Source organism: Lynx canadensis, chromosome E2, assembly GCF_007474595.2.
Source record: "Lynx canadensis isolate LIC74 chromosome E2, mLynCan4.pri.v2, whole genome shotgun sequence".
Taxonomy (NCBI): domain Eukaryota; kingdom Metazoa; phylum Chordata; class Mammalia; order Carnivora; family Felidae; genus Lynx; species Lynx canadensis.
The window spans coordinates 992,416-1,009,713 of record NC_044317.1 but is presented as its reverse complement, the minus strand read 5'-3'; the positions used below and the strand labels follow the sequence as shown (position 1 = coordinate 1,009,713).

Sequence of the window (17,298 nt, the reverse complement as noted above, 5' to 3'; positions counted from 1 at the left end):
AGTGCGAGCGGGGGAGGGGCAGAGGGAGAGGGAGACGGAGAATCGGAAGAAGGCTCCAGGCTCCAAGCTGTCAGCACAGAGCCCGACGCGGGGCTCGAACTCATGAAACGTGAGATCGTGACCTGAGCTGAAGTTGGACACCCAGCCGAGTCACCAGGGCGCCTTGGGTTCTATTTTTACGTGAGGATTTAAGAAAGTATGTTCGTGCTATCTTTATTCAACCGTAGATCATTATCAGTAATTCTAGGTTTCTGTACAGCTTCACTCTTCTCCTTTCATTGGAGACACAGCGTCTCGTTATCCTGGCCCCCTAATGAGTTGTATCCTGCCTTGTGGCTGTCGCGAGTAGCACGGCCGTGAACATCTCTGGGGACGCAGCTTGTGCAGATGACTCATTCTTTATGGGAGTTGTTGTTATGTGGGGTGGAGTCTGATTTTAAGCGAAGGGGACACGTGTCGGGCTGTTCATTCGGCTTCACAGCCGTGGGGAGGAGGGAGGCGTGGGGCAGAGGGGGCGGGACGTGGGTTCCGAGCTCGAGATCCCAGCTCCGTCGCTTGGCAGGAGCAAGGACACACGATGACTTCTCTGAGCCTCAGTTTCCTCACCTGCAGAACGGGTACAACGCAGCCCTTTGCCAGTCACACAGCTCCTCGGCCCTACTGCCCTCCGTCGCGGCTCAGGACACGCACTGGCAGGGGCCCCGGGGCCTCCGTGTCTGAAAGCCTTCCGGTCACCTTGCCTGGCTCGACTCTTCAGGGCACGGGCCGTCCGCCTCAGCCAGCCCAGCGGCTCGAACAAAACATCACCTATAGCCAAATGCCTATGACCAGGGTGCCGGCTCGTCCAGTGCCTGGTGAGAACCGGCCGCCTGGCAGGTACCGGTCACCTGCTTGTGTCCTCGCTCGGCGGAGAGAAGAGAGGAGGCAAGCTCTCCCGGCTCTCTCATCGTGGGCTCCATCTCACACACTCATCTGTCCTAATTGCCTTGCAAAGGCCCCAGAGCAGAGCTTCAACATGTGAATTGTGGGGGGACACAACCGCTCAGTCCACACATCACACAGCACATTACTCGTTGGCCCGTCTGTTTATTCACCGCTCTCTCTGCTTCCCCTGCGAGCGTGTAAGTTACAGGAGGGCGAGGGGCTCTGTCTTCGTCTCTGTGCCTAGAACAGGCCTGGGGGGCACGGGCACCTGCACAGACACCCACCCGTCTGTCCCGTGAACTGCCAGGAGGCCAAGGGGAGGCCGGGATGCACTTAGGGTCCTGTGCCACTCAGGGGAGGGTGGAGCCGTGGTGAGGAGGATTTACGTGTAGACAGTGACCCCTTCCCCTCTGTGCTTGGTGGAAAGCCCTCCCTAGGGGGCCCTCGGTGTGTTTAGGGGCCGGAGGCAAGAACACGGCCACAGTGGCAGTGCTGGACAGGGGCTGCTGAGGGCTCAGAGGACCCGTGAAGTTCACACGAAGGGCTTCCTTGCCCCCTCCCCCTTTAGAAATTATTTTACAAATAAAAATCATTTTACAGTCTGTTTATCAGCTACACAGTTTGAGAGACCACCGTCCCCTTCCCGCCCACCAGAGGCAACGCTGATTGTCTCCACGTGCCTGCAGAGCCTCCGTGGTGGTCCCTGTCACTGTCTGCTCCTGCTGCGGACGCCCAGCGCTCATCTCTCCCACCACACCCGTCCCTCCCTGAGAGGCGGCCATGGACTTGGTTAGGTCAACATCAACGTGTGCAGCTACTGCTCACAGTACAGCAGCACAGTGTGCAGCTACTGTAAATGTGAGCCTGTAAGCGCTGTAGGGAACGGCCTCTTAGAACACGATTTCTCTGCCGTGGCTGCACGTCTGCCCGTTTTCTCTGCATGGATCACCACCCTTTCTCTTGATCGGTTTTCTGTGCCCAAACTCTGCCTCGATTGTTCGAATCTCCTCTCAAAGGAGCAAACACAGAAATTCCATCAGTTTAGGGGCGCCTGGGTGGCTCAGTCGGTTGAACATCCGACCTCGGCTCAGGTCATGATCTCATGGTTCGTGGGTTGGAGCTCCGCATCCACAGCTCTGCTGGGCTGACAGCTTGGAGCCCGGAGCCTGCTTCGGATTCTGTCTCCCTCTCTCTGCTCCTCCCCTGCTTGTTCCCCGTCTCTGTCTCTCAAAAACAAATAAATGTTGGGCGCTTTTTTAAAAGAAATTCCATCAGTTGCATCTTGGGGCGGGGGGCAGGGAATGACCACTCCCACCTGTCAGGTGCGGGTCTCTGCAGCAGTGGGAATGGGACCAGGGGGGAAGCCGGGATCTGACTCAGGTTCTCCCTGGGCCACTTGGCTGCTGCACTGGAAACAGGCAGCTGGCAGGGGGGCGGGGGCAGTGCGAGCAGGGAGACCAGGAGGAGGCTAGTTCAGTAATCTGGATGTGAGATGAGGGTTTCCCAGGGCCCCTGGGGTGGCTGCACGGTGGCTGGTGGGAAGGGGCTGGCTCCTGAGGGACTCTGAAGGAGAAGTGACCAGGACTGGACGTGAGGTGCAAAGGAAGGAGGAGTCTACATGACCGAGCTCCCGGAACAGCGGTGAGCTGGGCAGGCGGCAGGGGAAGCGTTAAGACGGCCCTCCCGCAGCTGTAACGGGGAACCACAGATGGGGGCTCATAAACCACCGCCCTGGAGGCTGGAAGCTGCGGACCAAGGTGCCGGCCGACTCAGTGTCTGACGAGGACCCGCTTCCCGGTTCACAGATGACCGTCTGGCTGCGTCCTTGCGTGGCGAAGGGCGAGGGAGCTCCCTGGGACCTCCGTTGTAAAGGCAGGAAGCCACTCGTGGCCTAAGCGCCTCCCAAGGGTCACCTCCTGATACCATCCCATTGGGTGTTAGGTTCAACATATGCATTTTAGGGGGACATAAACACTCAGCCCATTAACAGGAAAGACCCGGTTCAGGTGGGCCATGTCAGGTGTTCGACCCTCTGGAACACACAAGTGAGACGTCAGGCAGCTGGGATCCGCGACCAGGGACCCAAGTCTCCGTGCACTCACTGTACCAGGCACTCTGTGGCCCTCCACCCGGAAGGTGCTCGTTGTCATGAATTTCTTTGATGATTTCTGCCTTCTCCGCTGTCCCTCCCCAAAACTACTGTTTTTCATATAGGACCTTCTGGATGAGCCCATTTCCTTATCTTTCCTCCGGGGTTTTCCATCTCCTAGTCTTTTTTTTTCCTGTCTCTGGGGGATCCCCAGCCCCTCTTCCCTTGGGCCATGGCATTCTCCTTCTCCAGGAGCTCCCCTGAGTGTCCGGAATGTTCCTGACAGAGAACGGGGCTCCCCTCTTCTGCGCCACAGCCGGTTTGGGCCCCTGGCCCTGGGCCACCCACGCGCCACCCCTGTCACCCTGCTCCAGGTCCCGCGCCACCAGTGTGTCCCCGTGCCTCCTGCACTCCCAGGTCCCGCGCCCCCTGTGTCACCCACGCGCCACCCCTGCTCCAGCGCCACCCGTGTGTCCCGTGTCCCCATGTCCCCCGCACCCCCAGGTCCAGCGCCACCCGTGAGTCCCCGCGGCCCCAGGTCCAGCGGCGTCCTCCCGGGAGGACCGACCGCAGTGAGGGCCGTGCGCGATCCAGGACGACCTGCGCCCACGCACCGCTGGACCGCACAGCTTGCGTGCGTTTGTTTTCTACTTTAGAAAAAAAATCACACGTTTCAGCCAAACGAACGGACTCTCGCCCCGAGTTCAAACACCCGCAGCGGTGGCGCAGCCGAGCCCCGTCACGCCCCGCCGGTAGCTACAGTTTTGAGACGCTCTGGTCCAGTCGGGAGCCCAGCGGCCGGGTGTCTAGTCCACCGACCGAGGTTACAGCGAACACCCTCCCGGCGGGCGCCTCCCGCCGTCGGCGCCGGGAACGTTCGCGCCCGGAACCCGCCGCCGCGGCGCCGCGCGCGCCGGGAGGGTGGGGGTGGACGCGCTCCGGCGCCGGACCCGGGGTGCGCGCGCAGCCGCGGTTCCGGTTCCGGCCCGAGGGGAGGCGGAGGAGGAGCGCGAGCCGGAGGAGGAGGAGGAGCGAGCGCCGCGCGGGCCGAGGTAGAGCCCGCCGTCCCCGGCCCCGCAGGCGTCCCCGCGCGCAGGCCTCCGCGTCCCGGCCCCGCCTCCTCGGCCGTGCCGAGGCGGGGGGGAGGGGGTCGGGCGCCCGGGCGCCCGCTGTCCGTGCTCGGCCTCCGTGCCGGGGTCGCCGGGTCGCCGCGTGTAAAGTAAATCATTCCCGTCTCCGCCGGGCCTGAGGTGCCCGCGCCCCCTGCGCGTCGTCCTCGCTGCCTGCTGCGTGCGGCGGGCGCCCAGGGGGCGGGTCCGCCCGGCCGAGCAGCCGGGCTCTGAGAGGCGATGAGTGGGGCGCCAGCCGGGGAGGGACGAGAAGTCAGCGGCGGGAGCGCCCGTCACTCCGGGGAATGGCTGCGTCGCCGCCCCCAGGGGGCAGGTGTCTGCGGGGGCACCGGGGCCGCGCTGCTACCATTGAGCGTCTTGGCGCGCCGCGAGGTGCGGGGCCGTGCCCGAGGGCGGACCGAATCAGCCGGGTGGAACGCGGCCTGGGCCCGTGTCACGCCTCCAGGCGGCACTTTTGAAACAGTCTTTTACTTCCTGATACGGATCCGGGTTTGAGCAGGACTTTCCCCCTTTGGGTTTTTTGATTTGAGGGTAGCGGTCCTGGACGCACCGTGATGCCTGTTAGAAATACAGACTTTCGGGTTCTGGGGGCCGTCACGTGCGCTCTTACTCATTTAGAAAGCAGCCACCCTCGTTTGAATGCAAGTATCACTCAGGAAGTGATTCCTGCTGCGGGGCCCCTGGGTCCTTCCTGCACAGGGTGCACGCAGGCCTTGTAACCAAAGGGAAGTGAAGGCTTAGGCAGGTGCAGAAACCAGGGGGGAGGAGCAGAGGATCCGGTGCAGGCCTGTGCTGACTCTGGAGCCTGTGCTCTGAGCCATGGGTGTGACCCCGCCACCTTCCTGATGCCCCGTGGGCTTCGGTTCCGCCGGAGAGTCCGGGTGGTGAGCATAACCAGCGGCCTCTGTGGGGTCTCGGGCTGGGCTCCTCACCGCTGGAGGAACCTGAAAGCAGCGTGTCCTGGGAGAAGAAAACCAAAATGCAGGTTCCTCTGGTCTTTGGCCGGGATCCTGCCACATCGCAGCCCGGCGCCCGTGGCCATCTGGGGCCGGCTGGTGACCCAAGAGCAGTTTCGTGGAGCTGGGTCGTTGAGACAGGGAGAACCCGTGGCCTGACCGCATTTACTTGGCGGCAGTGGCAGTCGAAGCTGAGCCGCTGGGGGTGGTGGAGTCCCCGTGACCAAGGAGGCCCTGTGGCTGGAAGGTGGGGCTGTCTTCCTGAAGGGTCTGTTGGTCCTTCTGGACCCAAAGGTGTCCAGGAGGATGACACACAGTCATCTGCCCTGGATAGAGGTATGTTTTTGCCTGTTCCCGTCGGGGCCCTGATCCCCTGATCTTGAAGACTAGCCCTGTCTATAAGAGTTCATGACGAGTCATTTCAGGGTCACTTACGTGGGCAACTTAAAAGCCGTCTTGAAGGTCTGGTGCCAGAATACATTAGCACATCCTCTCTGGAGGGGACTCTGGCAGTATTTCCCCAAATTAAAAGTAATTTTTGCTGTGAGGCCCCCGGTGAGCCCTGGGAGGGCCACGTCTCAGAATCTGCTCCACGAACTACCCCCTGGGAGCCCAGTACGTGCGCCCTGTGGCTCCTTCCCCGGACATTTGCCCGGCGGGCTCCTTCTTACCTTAGCTGCGGGGATTCTGGCCTGAGGCCGTGCTTCCGGGAGCCCTCCGCTCACGGCATCTGTCCCGGTCTCGCCGGCCTCCAGACGCTCAGACTGGTAGCGGGAGATGCCTCGTGTGTCCCCGTCCACGCGGCCGCCGCAGGAGCTGCTTCATCGGCACCGATGTTTCCACGTCTGCACAAGCCTCTTACGAACCGGCAGTTTTTTTTTTTTTTTTTAATTTTTTTTTTTTAATGTTTATTTTTGAGACAGAGAGAGACAGAGCATGAATGGGGGAGGGGCAGAGAGAGAGGGAGACACAGAATCGGAAGCAGGCTCCAGGCTCTGAGCCATCAGCCCAGAGCCTGACGCGGGGCTCGAACCCACGGACCGCGAGATCGTGACCTGAGCTGAAGTCGGACGCTCAACCGACTGAGCCACCCAGGCGCCCCACGAACCGGCAGTTTTAACTGAAGGAAAAACGCTGTTGTCTCCTTTTTATTTGCTTCTATCATTTTGAGAAACTAAAGAGCTATGGAGAGCTACAGACGCCCTGCAGACCCACCACCCAAAACACATGGTTTTATATTTTTGTCTCTTTTGCGTAGAAGAAAATAATGCTGCAGTTGGAGCATCTCCACTTTTAGAAACTAAATGACATTTATTAGGCTTTGGAAACACTGGACTGTGAAAGTTGTACGTGCTCATTTCAGAAGAATTGGAGAAAATTGGGAAGCACTGAGAGGAGCCAAGAATCACCTGATTCCCACAACCCCCCGATCACCTGGTGTCCGCCTTCAAGGCTTCTCAGCTGCAACCGTTTTTTTCCCTCAGTGGCACTGCAGGACGCTTCCTGGCGGTCAGCACGCGCCCTCCACAGCTGGGCTGGGGCCCCGGCCCCCCGTGCTCACCCTGATCTCCTTAAACCTCTTCTGGACCCTCTGGTTGAGTCCCAGTTTTCCGTATCGTAAATAACATCGCAGCGATCGTCCCATTTGTGCGTCGTGGTGCCCGTCTCGAGTATTTTCTGAGGCTATGCTTTAAAAATACCACTGTGGGAACACAGGGCTTGTGTTTTCTGGGGCTTTTTGGTCTCATCTTGAGCTGACTGTGAAGCATCCTTTTGGGTGGCTGAGTCGATGCCCTGGGGCAGCCTGGCTTGTGGCTGGTGAAGCCTGTGGGGTGGAAGTCAGATGTCCGCCTCTTGGGGCCATTGCCCCGTCCGTCCCCAGCCCTGTTTACGGGGCCAGCCGAGGCCCCGGCGAGGGAGGGAGGGAGGGTGGGCTCAGCCCTGCTTTCCGGTTCTCAGGACTGACCCCAGGGCACGGGGTCCAAGGGCTCAGACTCCAGCTTCTCGGTGCCGTCTGCCCCTGGTGTGGCGCAGCTCCCGGGACCCCGGGACACGCAGGCAGCGTACCCCCATCTCCCAGTGACAGGGAGGCAGGAGGTGTCTGTTCTTTGAGGGCCTGGAGGGGAGACGTGGGAGCACATGTGGATGAAAGGAAAGTGGCGTGGATTTCTGTGGCTGCAGTCACGGCCCCGCGCCTGACACCCCCTCCGGTGCCTCCTGGGGACAGAGGTGGAGGAGGCAGCTGTTGGCGGCTGCTGGGGTGCTCCGTTCCTTAGCACCCCCAGCTAGCGCCCTGAGCACCTGTCCTGTGCTCTCCCCCAGAAGAGCCGGCCTCCGCGTGGCCCAGAAGTGCCTGGTGGCAGGCTTTCTGTCCGCAGACTCCCTTCTTTTCCCTCTGGCCACTACGGCTAATAGAGAAGAATTTGCTAGAAGTGAGGAAAGGAAACCTGTCAAAGCTACCCTGCTTTGTTCTTCACGAGCTTACTTTCTCTCCGAAACACGTTTATCACATTTACTGTTTTCTCTGGTTGAGCCCAGCTCTCTCCTTTACCATTTGTCAGATTTCTTTATAGTAGCAGACGTGCAGACCCAGCCACGGATCCGCCTCTGACCCACGGGAAGAGGGCAGGACAAGGACCCAGAGAAGTGATAGGACGCGGGGGCTTTGAGTGACTGCCTCTTTCATCTGGAAATAGCGTGGGGTCCGGTATGTTTGAGAACCGACCCTTAGGCGGCTGGAGGCTGTGGACTGTTAAGGCGGACTCGCCCGGGGCCTCCGCCAGCAGCGGGAGCTGAGGGGGTCCCGAAAGGCCTGCGGTGCGGGCGGGGTCCCCCCTGGTGGCTGCTGGAGCAGGCCCCCCGCCAGGCTGCCCAGAGCCTCCCTGCGGAGCCCCCAGGCCGCAGGAGAAAGCCTCGGCCTGCCGCGCCGCACGGGGGGGCCCCCACACTGCATGGCGCACCGCTTGCTTGCCGAGGGGCTCAGGGGCTCGCACAAAGCACAGTTCACGCTTCCGCAGCCTGTTTGTTTTGTTGGGTAATTATAAAGTGTTGTGTATAATTTGTTTTTAAATTAAGAACAGAGAACAAAACCGTTTCCTTCGTGAAACAAACAATAACACATTAGTCTTCCCCTGTGGCAAATGAATGAAAGAGTAAAGCCAGGGTTTGTCAGGGGGAGAACTTGCTGAGCAGGGGGAGTGGGGGGAGAGAGTGGGAGACAGAGCATGGGGGAGGCGGTGGGGGCGCCTGGGCCCCTCCTGGTCTCCGTTTTGCTGGGCCTGCTGGGAAGGGGGCAAGATGTACAGCTTCTGTTACAGTGTTGTTGGACGGCAGGCATCCCGTCAGCCTGTGGCATATCCAGAGGTGCCCTCCGGGGTCCCTGTGCCTGTCCTCCCCCACCCCACCCTCCAGGGACCGGGCGGTGTGCGGTCATTGGTTGGGCTCATGCCTCCTGACCGGCTGTGGGCTCTGGTGGGCTTGGCTGGGATGGGAGGCTCTGCTGCGGGGGCGGGGGCCTCTTCCGGGATGGGGGGGGCGTGGGCTTGGCTGGGCTCTGTCTCTGACTTGGGGGCTGGGCACCTTGGAAGTTTCTTTGTGTGAAGTAAGTCCGAGGTGGTTTCCTTGCCCACTGAGCAGCCCGGCCGCAGCCGAAGGGGGTTACGGGGCGCAGACACATCCTAGTGCGGGACGTGCATTTTCACTGCCGGCGACCCAGAGCCCAGAAGGGGCAGAGGCCACGGGGTGCGCCCAGGGAGGGGGGCACAGTGAGGAGCAGTGAGAGCTGAAGGAGCTGCGAGATTGGGGATTTCAACCCAGAGCGAACGGTCGCACAACCCGGGGTCTTCCGGTCGTGCTGGTGGCAGAGGCTCCAGGTAGCAGGTGGGCTCCTGACCCCTGGAATTGAGCTGAACTTCAGCTCTAAACTGCGGTCCAGTGGAAGCAGTCTTGAAAGCCTGCACCCTCTCCTGCTAAGTGCTGACGCCCCTGGCTGTCCCCAGGAGGTGGTGGCCCGGAGCCGAGCGGCCTGCTGCAGGAGGCTCCCCTCTCTGGGCGCTCAGCACAAGTGCAGGGGGAAGTCAGCCGACCACAGCCCCTCCCGGAGGGCTCTTCCTTCTCCTGGCCCCGGGGTCCTGATTCTGACGGAGAGGGAAGAGTCCCCTTCGGCTTAAACCCAGACTGACGCACCTGAGACCCGCAGACTCACTTTGTCTGGGCCTCTGCAGGCCGCCGCGTTCCGGACCGCGCTCCAGGGAGGGGTGCGTGCAGAGCCGAAGCGCGGCCTGTGTGTGGGTTCCGGGTGCCCCGGCCTCCAGGCTGCGCCCGCGGGGGGCACAGAGAACAGGTGCTCGGCGGCCCTCGGTGCTCCCTCCTCGTAGCTAGTAATTCTCCAGCCAGTAAGTTTTTCAGAATTTACTTGAAGGGCCTTGAACTTGCTTTTCCTTGGTTTTTGCCTAGTTTAGTTGTTTTATAAACTGCATTTTTGAGGTCCTTTAACGAGCAAGTACGAGGCCGGGGCCCTGGGCGGTGGGTCCCGAAGGTGCCGTGTCGCGGTGGCTTTCGGTTCGGAATGTCAGCTGGTGCCCGGGGGCCGGCCGGCACCATCTGGACAATTCCACCCCCGCTCTGGCGGCGGTAACCTGTGGCGCCCTATCTCTCCCGGCCCCGCCCCAGGTAAATCCACTTGGACGTTTGTGGGTGCGGTGCTGCCCCCCACCCGTGATGTCCCTCCGGCGCCTGCTCTGTGCTGCGGCCTCCCGGCGGCCGGCTCCCGTGAGATGCAGACGAGGCAGCCCCCTGCACACGGCCCCGGCGGCCTGTTCGGACAGGAGTGCCCCCGTGTTCAGCCGGGCCCTGGCCTTCGGGGACCGGATTGCCCTCGTTGACCAGCACGGCCGCCACACGTACAAGGACCTCTACCACCACAGCCTCCGCCTGTCCCGGGAGCTGTGCCGGCTCCTCGGGTGTGCCGGCGGGGACCTCCAGGAGGAGAGGGTCTCCTTCATGTGCTCCAACGACGTCTCCTACGTGGTCGCGCAGTGGGCCTCGTGGATGAGCGGGGGTGTCGCCGTCCCCCTCTACAGGAAGCACCCACAGGCCGAGCTGGAGTATGTCATCCGGGACTCCCGGAGCGCCGTGGTCCTTGCTGGCCAGGAGTACGTGGAGCTGCTGGGCCCGGTGGTCGGGAGGCTGGGGGTCCCACTGCTGCCCCTCCCGCCCACGGTCTACGGTGCGGCGGCCGAGGCGCCCGGGGAGTGGCGGGTGCCGGAGCAGAACTGGAGAGACAGAGGCGCCATGATCATCTACACCAGCGGGACCACAGGGAGGCCCAAGGGCGTCCTGAGCACTCATCACAACATCAGGGCCATGGTGAGTGCTCGCACGCCGTTGTGCTGGGGCCCCTGGGGTCGGTCTGGCTTTCCTGTCCTTTTCTGGGGGGGGCCTCTCGCGGCTGCCCCCGTCCTACCGACCCTGCCGGCAGCACACGGCGAGACGTGACCGCCCGCCCCGCCACCCCGGGTGGGGCGGCTCTGGGAAAGGGGGCTCACTCGGGTGTAGGGGAACTTGGCGTCCCTCCGAGGGGCTCCGTGGGGCCGTGCCGCAAGCGAGAGACCGAACGTGCTCCGACACGTGACGTTGAGGGGTTTCGGGGAGAGCAGCCGTGAGGCGAATGTTCGAGACGCGTGATCGGCACCTGAAGTGGGGCTTCTTTGGGAAACCTGAAAACAGGAACTCGTGGACCCCACACCTTGGGTGTGACTTTTGTGTTCTGTGGCCTCGGCGTCTCTGGGAAACTCCCCAGCCGCTGTGTTTACCTTTAACGTACATCCTTCCTACTTCCGGAAGCCGTTTGCATGGATGATAAAGACCCTTACACGCTAGGAGCGGTAAAATAGAACCGATGCTCAGGACCCCGAAGGTGAAGTGGTTAAGTCTTGGCCCAAAGCGGTCCCGTACGTCGGGGTAAACTGAGTCCGGGCTGACTGCAGGCAGGGTGTCACGATGTGTTTTCTGTCTCCCCTGCAAGACGTGCTCTGTGTCTGAGGAGACCCCATCCCTCGGCTGACGTTTGCAAAGGGGCGAGCGGGTCACGTGGGTTTGCCCGTAGCGGTCACTGAGGTGTGCAGGACGACGTCCCCACTGGCGATCTTGAGAACGTTCAAAGGGGGGTGTCCCACACTGCTTCTCACTGAAAGCCAAGGTTGTGGCAGCAAACCCAGCTCCGGGTTCTGTGACGGTTCAGCTGGGGTGAGGGCGGTGCCGCACCTGGCGGTGGAGGGTGGGCGGCCAGACTCTGCCGAGGCCCGGAATCCCAGGGCCTGCCGGAGTCAGAACTGCACCCTGACTGCCGGGGGCGGGGCGGGGGCGAGGGGAGCCACCACGGGCACATGCAGGGGACTTGGGATCCCCACACTAAAGCCCTGGCCGTGTCCAGCTCTGCTCTTGGACACGGGGGTCGGCACGTGAGCCAGCAGACCGTGGTCACAAGGCCACCGTCACCTTCAGAAGCCGTGAAGGACTGGGCACCGGGCACCAGAGTGGGAGCCGCCCCTCCCCTGCCCTCCCCTGTCCTCCCCTCCTCTCCTCCCCTCCCCTCCCCTCCTCCCCTCCCCTCCCCTCCCCTAACCTTCCTCTCCTCCCCTCCTCCCCTGTCCTCCCCTCCTCTCCTCCCTCCCCTCCTCCCCTCCCCTCCTCCCCTCCCTCCCCTCCTCCCCTCCTTTCCTCCCCTCCCTCCCCTCCTCTCCTCCCCTCCCCTCCTCCCCTAACCCTCCTCCCCTCCCCTCCTTCCCTCCCCTCCCCTCCCCTCCTCCCCTCCCCTCCCCTCCCCTCCCCTCCCCTCCTCCCCTCCCCTCCTCTCCCTCCCCTCCTCCCCTCCCCTCCCCTCCTCCCCTCCCCTCCCCTCCTCCCCTCCTCTCCTCCCCTCCCTCCCCTCCTCTCTTCCCCTCCTCTCCTCTCCTCTCCTCCCCTCCCCTCCTCTCCTCCCCTCCCCTCCCCTACCCTCCTCTCCTCCCCTCCCCTCCTCCCCTCCTCCCTTCCCCTCCTCCCCTCCCCTCCCCCCTCCCCTCCCCTCCCCTCCTCCCCTCCCCTCCTCTCCTCCCATCCCCTCCCCTCCCCTCCCCAGCCTGGTGGCTTCCTTCCCATCTGAGGCCGAGCCTTCTTCCCACAGGTGACGGGGCTGGTCCACAAGTGGGCGTGGACTAAGGACGACGTGATCCTCCACAGTCTCCCGCTGCACCACGTGCACGGCGTGGTCAACAAGCTGCTGTGTCCCCTCTGGGTGGGCGCCACCTGTGTGATGCTGCCCGAGTTCAGCGCAGAGCTGGTAAGCGGGGGACGGGCTGCGGGCATGGCTGGATCTGGGCGCCCGGGGACCAGGGGCGCCTTGCTCTGCAGTGAGACCCTGTGGCTGTGTGAGTTCTGCGCTGCTGCTGTAACAAAGGATTACAGACCGGGGCGGGGCGGGGGGCTGACGACAACACACAGATCCCTCACGGTTCCCAAGTCAGGAGTCCAAGGTGAGTCTTCCAGGGTGATGTCGGGGTGCGCGCAGGGTGGCTCGCGTCTGCAGGCTTCGGGACAGGCTGGTCCTGGCTTCCTCCAGCATCGGGCGGCACTGTGCCCTTGACTCGTGGCCACCTCGCCCCGGGCTCTGACTGCCTCACGTGGACCCCGTGGTCACATCGGGCCACCTGCGTGTCCAGGGTACCCTCCCTCCTCAAAAGCTTTAACCGCAGGTACAGAGCCCCTTTTGCCACGCGAGGTGACGTGTCCATGTTGGTGAAGAATCGGACGTTGGGGTCCGTGGCTCAGCCGACCGCACCGGCTCTGCTTCGTTCCGCAGCGGGAGGTCCAGCCGGGGCCTCGTTGTCGGGCCTCCCGTGTGCCCGTCCTCACGGCGTGTTCCTCCCCCGAGGCTCCCGGCCTCACTCTGCCCTTCATCCGTCTGTGTCGTTTCTGAGCTGCGGGGTCCTTGGTGGTGTTAAGTGAACAGAGAGTCTGCAGCTTTGAGATGGCTGAGGCCCTGCCCACTTTCTAGACAGACAGACCCGTCTGGACGGTCGAGCGATGGGCCTGGCACGCACACGCCTCTTCCCGGCGGGGCTCTGGCCCAGGCCCTTCCCGTCCTCTCTCTCCGCCCTGCTCCCCCCACCCCTGGCCGCACGGCTGCCCTGAACGGACTCGCTAGAACGGACTTGACGTTTCAGCCCGTGGCGCCGTGCTCAGGTTCGTTCCTGTGCTGCCCTGAGGCTCCCTTGGTCTCTTGTGTCACCGTGTTGGGTCCCACTGCTTACCCGCGCTGCCATCGAAGGACATGGTCTCCAGTCCGAGGACATCGTGAGTCAGGCCGCTGAGGACACTCTCATAAGGCTCTTTCTGTGGACGTGTCTCTCGGCCGTGACCTGCCACGGACACGCATGTGGAAGGGCGCTTACCGCCACCGGCAAGTGTGAGGGTGGCTCCGTGTCCTCGCGCACATTGGCGTCGCGGTCGTGTGGCTCTCAGCCGTTGGAGCGAGACGGTTGGATTTGTGCCCGTGTGTGTGTTTTTGCTTCCTTCTGTTGAGGTGTGATGCCCAGATAGTGTGTGTTTCGCCGCGTTGCGGTGAGTGTGCGTGTGTGAGGCCCGCTGTCCCCGCCCTGCGAGGCTGGCCGTGCCCCCTTCCGCCCCCCCCCCCCCCCGGACGCGGCCACCTCTTCTGTCGTCCTGTTGTAGGGCAGTTGGTCTCCTGAGCCTCACGAGTGATGGGGGCACAGAGACTGCCGTCCCTGACCGTTCTTGAGATGTGTCCGCGTTCACGCGACAGTGGCTCATCCCTTCTCCGCTGCTGTCCCTCCATTCTCCTGTTGGGGGACATTGGGGGCTTTCCACTTCGGCTTTACGAGTAAAGCCGCCAGGACATCGTCATGGAACTTCCTGCAGGGACAGATTTTCCTTTCCTTGGGGTACATACCCCAGGGTAGGACTGCTGGGTCAGGACGTCGTGTGCGTTTGACTTCAGGAGAAACTGCCGAACCGTGGCTTCTGCCCCCTGCTTTTGTCGCCAGCGAGGGGGGCAGCACAGCACAGTTGTCCGGGGTTTTGCATTTCAGCCACCTTCCTGTGTGCACAGCACCACCCTGTTTTTGTTATAAAATTCGTATTTCTCCTGAGCAGTTTTTCATATGTTGTTGGCCATTCAAAATCTCTTTGAGGTGTTTTTTTTACTATTGACTTGTAGGTCTTCTTTATATAATCTGGGTAGAAGGCCTTGGTCAGAATTACACGCTATGAACCTTTCCCCAGTCTGGTGTTTCACAAACAGTGTCTTTTTTAACACTGTCTTGTGATACAGACAACTTTTACTTCTGTAACTCTGATCTGGAACTGGTGACCGTCGTGGACGTCCTCGACTCACGGTCTCGAGGAAAGCGTTGACGGTTCCCGGTTCAGTGTGATGCTAGCTGCTGGGTTTGTAGGTGCCGTTTACCAGCTGAGGACGTCCGTGTCGCGTCCCTGTCTGCGGAGACTTCTTCTCTTAGAGGGGACAGGGTATCACAGGTGTCTTACCTATCGCGATGATCACACAGCCTCTTCCCCCTTGATTTGCTTATTATCTCTTTCTCCCTTTAGTCTGCTAACACGGCTGGTTATGCTGATCAAAGGTTTTCACGTTTCAAGCTTCCTAACCTTGCGGCCCAGACTTCCCGTGGTCGGGACGTGCTGTCCTTTTATGTGTTGCTAGGTTTGATTTACTGACGTTCTGTTAAGGCTTTTGCATCTGGGTTGATGAGGAAGGCAGGTCTGTAGCCCTCTGGGGGCGTCCTCGCTGGGCTTCTGTGTCGGGGCCGTGCTCCCCTCGGGAAGGGCCTCTCCCCCACCAGGCAGGTTGGTGTGAAGGCCGCGGCTGTCCCTCCCATGAGGTTTGCTCAAACTCACCACGGAAGCCATCCAGGCCAGACCTCTCCAGGAAGGGTTTTAACAAAGGGTTCCGTTTCTTTAACGGATTCGAGACTTCTAATGGTTCCTGTTTTGTTTCTTGTGTCAGTTTTGGTAAGTTTCTGTGTTTATTTTACTTGTTCTTATTTTTTATTTCTGAGAGAGAGACAGCGTGGCCGGGAGGGTGTGGGGGGGAGGGACAGAGAGAGAAAATCACAAGCAGGCTCCACGCTTAACACAGAGCCCGACATGGGGCTCCATACCACGACCCTGGGATCGTGACCTGAGCCGAAATCAAGAGTCAGGTCCTCAGGGCACCTGAGTAGCTCCGTCGATTAAGCATTTGACTTTGGCTCAGGTCATGATCTCACAGCTTGTGGGTTTGAGCCCCATGTCGGTTTCTGCGCTGACAGCTCAGAGCCTGGAGCCTACTTCCGATTCTACGTCTCCCTCTCTCTCTGCCCCTCCCCTGCTCGCATTCTCTCTCTCTCTCTCTGTCTCTCTCTCAAAATTAAACAAACAGTAAAAAAAAAAAAAAAAAAAAGGTCAGGCACTCAACCAACTGAACCACTCGGGTACCCCATTTTTGTTTCTAAAGAAATTGTGCACCATTAAAATTGTGAAATGCATTGGCCTGAAGTAGTTCGTGCTTCTCTCCCTGTCCTTCCGGGGTGCCTGGGCTCTGAGGTGGTGTCTCCTTTAACTCTGATGTTGGCGGTTGGCGCTTTCGTTCTGTTCTCTTGATCGTTCCTGTGTCCGGGCTCGCAGTCCCGTCAGTCTTTTCTTTCCTCCAATGCACCCGTGCTGCTTTAAACAATCCGGAGTCCGTAACTTGCACAGTGATGACCCGGCCTTCCCTTGTGGGGTGCTCCCCCTGCCCCCCCCCGCTGGCTCGTGAGCCTCCCAGCTCGTTTCCCTGAACCGTGTCGCGTCTTTCCTGCGGCTGTCGACGCGTTGTTCACGCCATGCAAGTCACCACCGTAAATGATTCAGGGAGTCTTCATAAATGTGGTCTCTCGGGCTTTGTCTCAACCCCTGCTCCCACGCGGTGACCGCCATCCACCGCCGTCCCCGCGCATTCCCCTTCCTGGACGCTGCACGTACGGGGAGTCCTACCGCCCACAGTGTCCTCTGTACGTCTTCTGTCACTGAGCACAACGTCTCCGCTCCATCCACGTTGCAGCGTGGGGGTCAGCGGCCCCCGTCGTGCGGCCGCACGTGCTCCGCTCGCCCCCGAACCGTCCGTCGGGCCCGTGGGAGACTCGTAGTTTTGCCCGGTGGGAGCGGCGCTGCCGTGAACGTTCGCACGCAAACCCTTGTGTGGACCTGTCTCCGTTTGCCTTACAGGTATCTGCAGGGACAGGATCGCCACATCGCGGCGCGGGTTTACGTTTTGTGTTTTCCGAAACCGCCAGCCTGTTTTCCAGATCCCTTCTTTCCTGGTTTACGTTTTCACCCGGGTGTGCGGGGACCTCAGTTTCTCCACGTCCTCACCAGCACTTGTTGGAAGTTACCACTACACTCACTGTGGAGGGTGTGCAGTGAGATCCCTCGTGGTTCCGATCTGCATTTCCTTACTGACCAGTCAGGTGGAGCGATGTTTCACGGTTTATTTGCACCCCTGTATCTTCGGTGAGCCGTCTCTTTAGGTTTTTTGCCCCTTCTTAAATTGGGTTGTTTATCTTACTGAGTCGTAAGCGTTCTTCATAAGTTCTGGACGTAAGTCTTTCATCGGATGGATGGTTTGCAAACATTTCCTCCCGGTCTGGCTTGTCTTTTCATTGCCTTAATGGTATCTTCTGAAACACGTGTTTTGGTGAAATCCATCGTATCTGTTCATTTCATAGATCGCACTTGTGGCGTGACCGCTGAGAAATCTTTGCCCAACCAAGATCACGAAGATTTTTTTCCAGAAGTTTTATGGTTTGAGCTCACGCATTTAGGTCTCTGATTCACTCTGGGTTAACTTTTGTGCGCGGTGAGGGTCTCAGATTCATCCTTCACGGGTACGTGTTCAGTTGTCCTAGCACTGTCCGCTGGAAAGGTGACCTCTCCCCGGCTGAAGGGGGGCTCCCTTGTCAACACCCAGTCGGCCGTGCGTGGCGGTCTGTTTCCGGGCGCTGGTCGGCCCGTATCTGGGGGTCTGAGCTTGGGCCAGCAGCATGCTACGTTGGCCACCGTTGCTTTAGAGCAGGTGGGGAGTTGAGAGCTATGAGTCGTCCACGCTTGCTCTCCCTTGTCACAGTTGTTGCGGCTCTGCTGGGTCCTTACCCTCCCACACGAA

The 17,298-nt window shown here is 60.9% G+C and overlaps 1 protein-coding gene across 7 annotated transcripts in view; it reads left to right on the top strand.

Moving 5' to 3' along the window:
- The first annotated feature begins 4,021 nt into the window (after positions 1-4,021).
- ACSF3 (acyl-CoA synthetase family member 3) overlaps positions 4,022-17,298 on the top strand; it is a 50,931-nt gene continuing 37,654 nt past the window's right edge. The window contains exons 1-3 of one of the 7 annotated variants that reach the window (XM_030297911.1): positions 4,022-4,065; positions 9,771-10,466; positions 12,265-12,420. In XM_030297911.1, the coding sequence (XP_030153771.1) occupies positions 9,819-10,466; positions 12,265-12,420 (804 nt within the window). In that variant the 5' untranslated portion in view covers positions 4,022-4,065; positions 9,771-9,818. Of the gene's footprint in view, positions 4,066-4,526; positions 5,436-6,213; positions 7,807-8,360; positions 9,494-9,770; positions 10,467-12,264; positions 12,421-17,298 lie in introns of those variants that run through there. The other 6 variants (XM_030297907.1, XM_030297909.1, XM_030297908.1 and 3 more) reach the window with 6 other exon arrangements.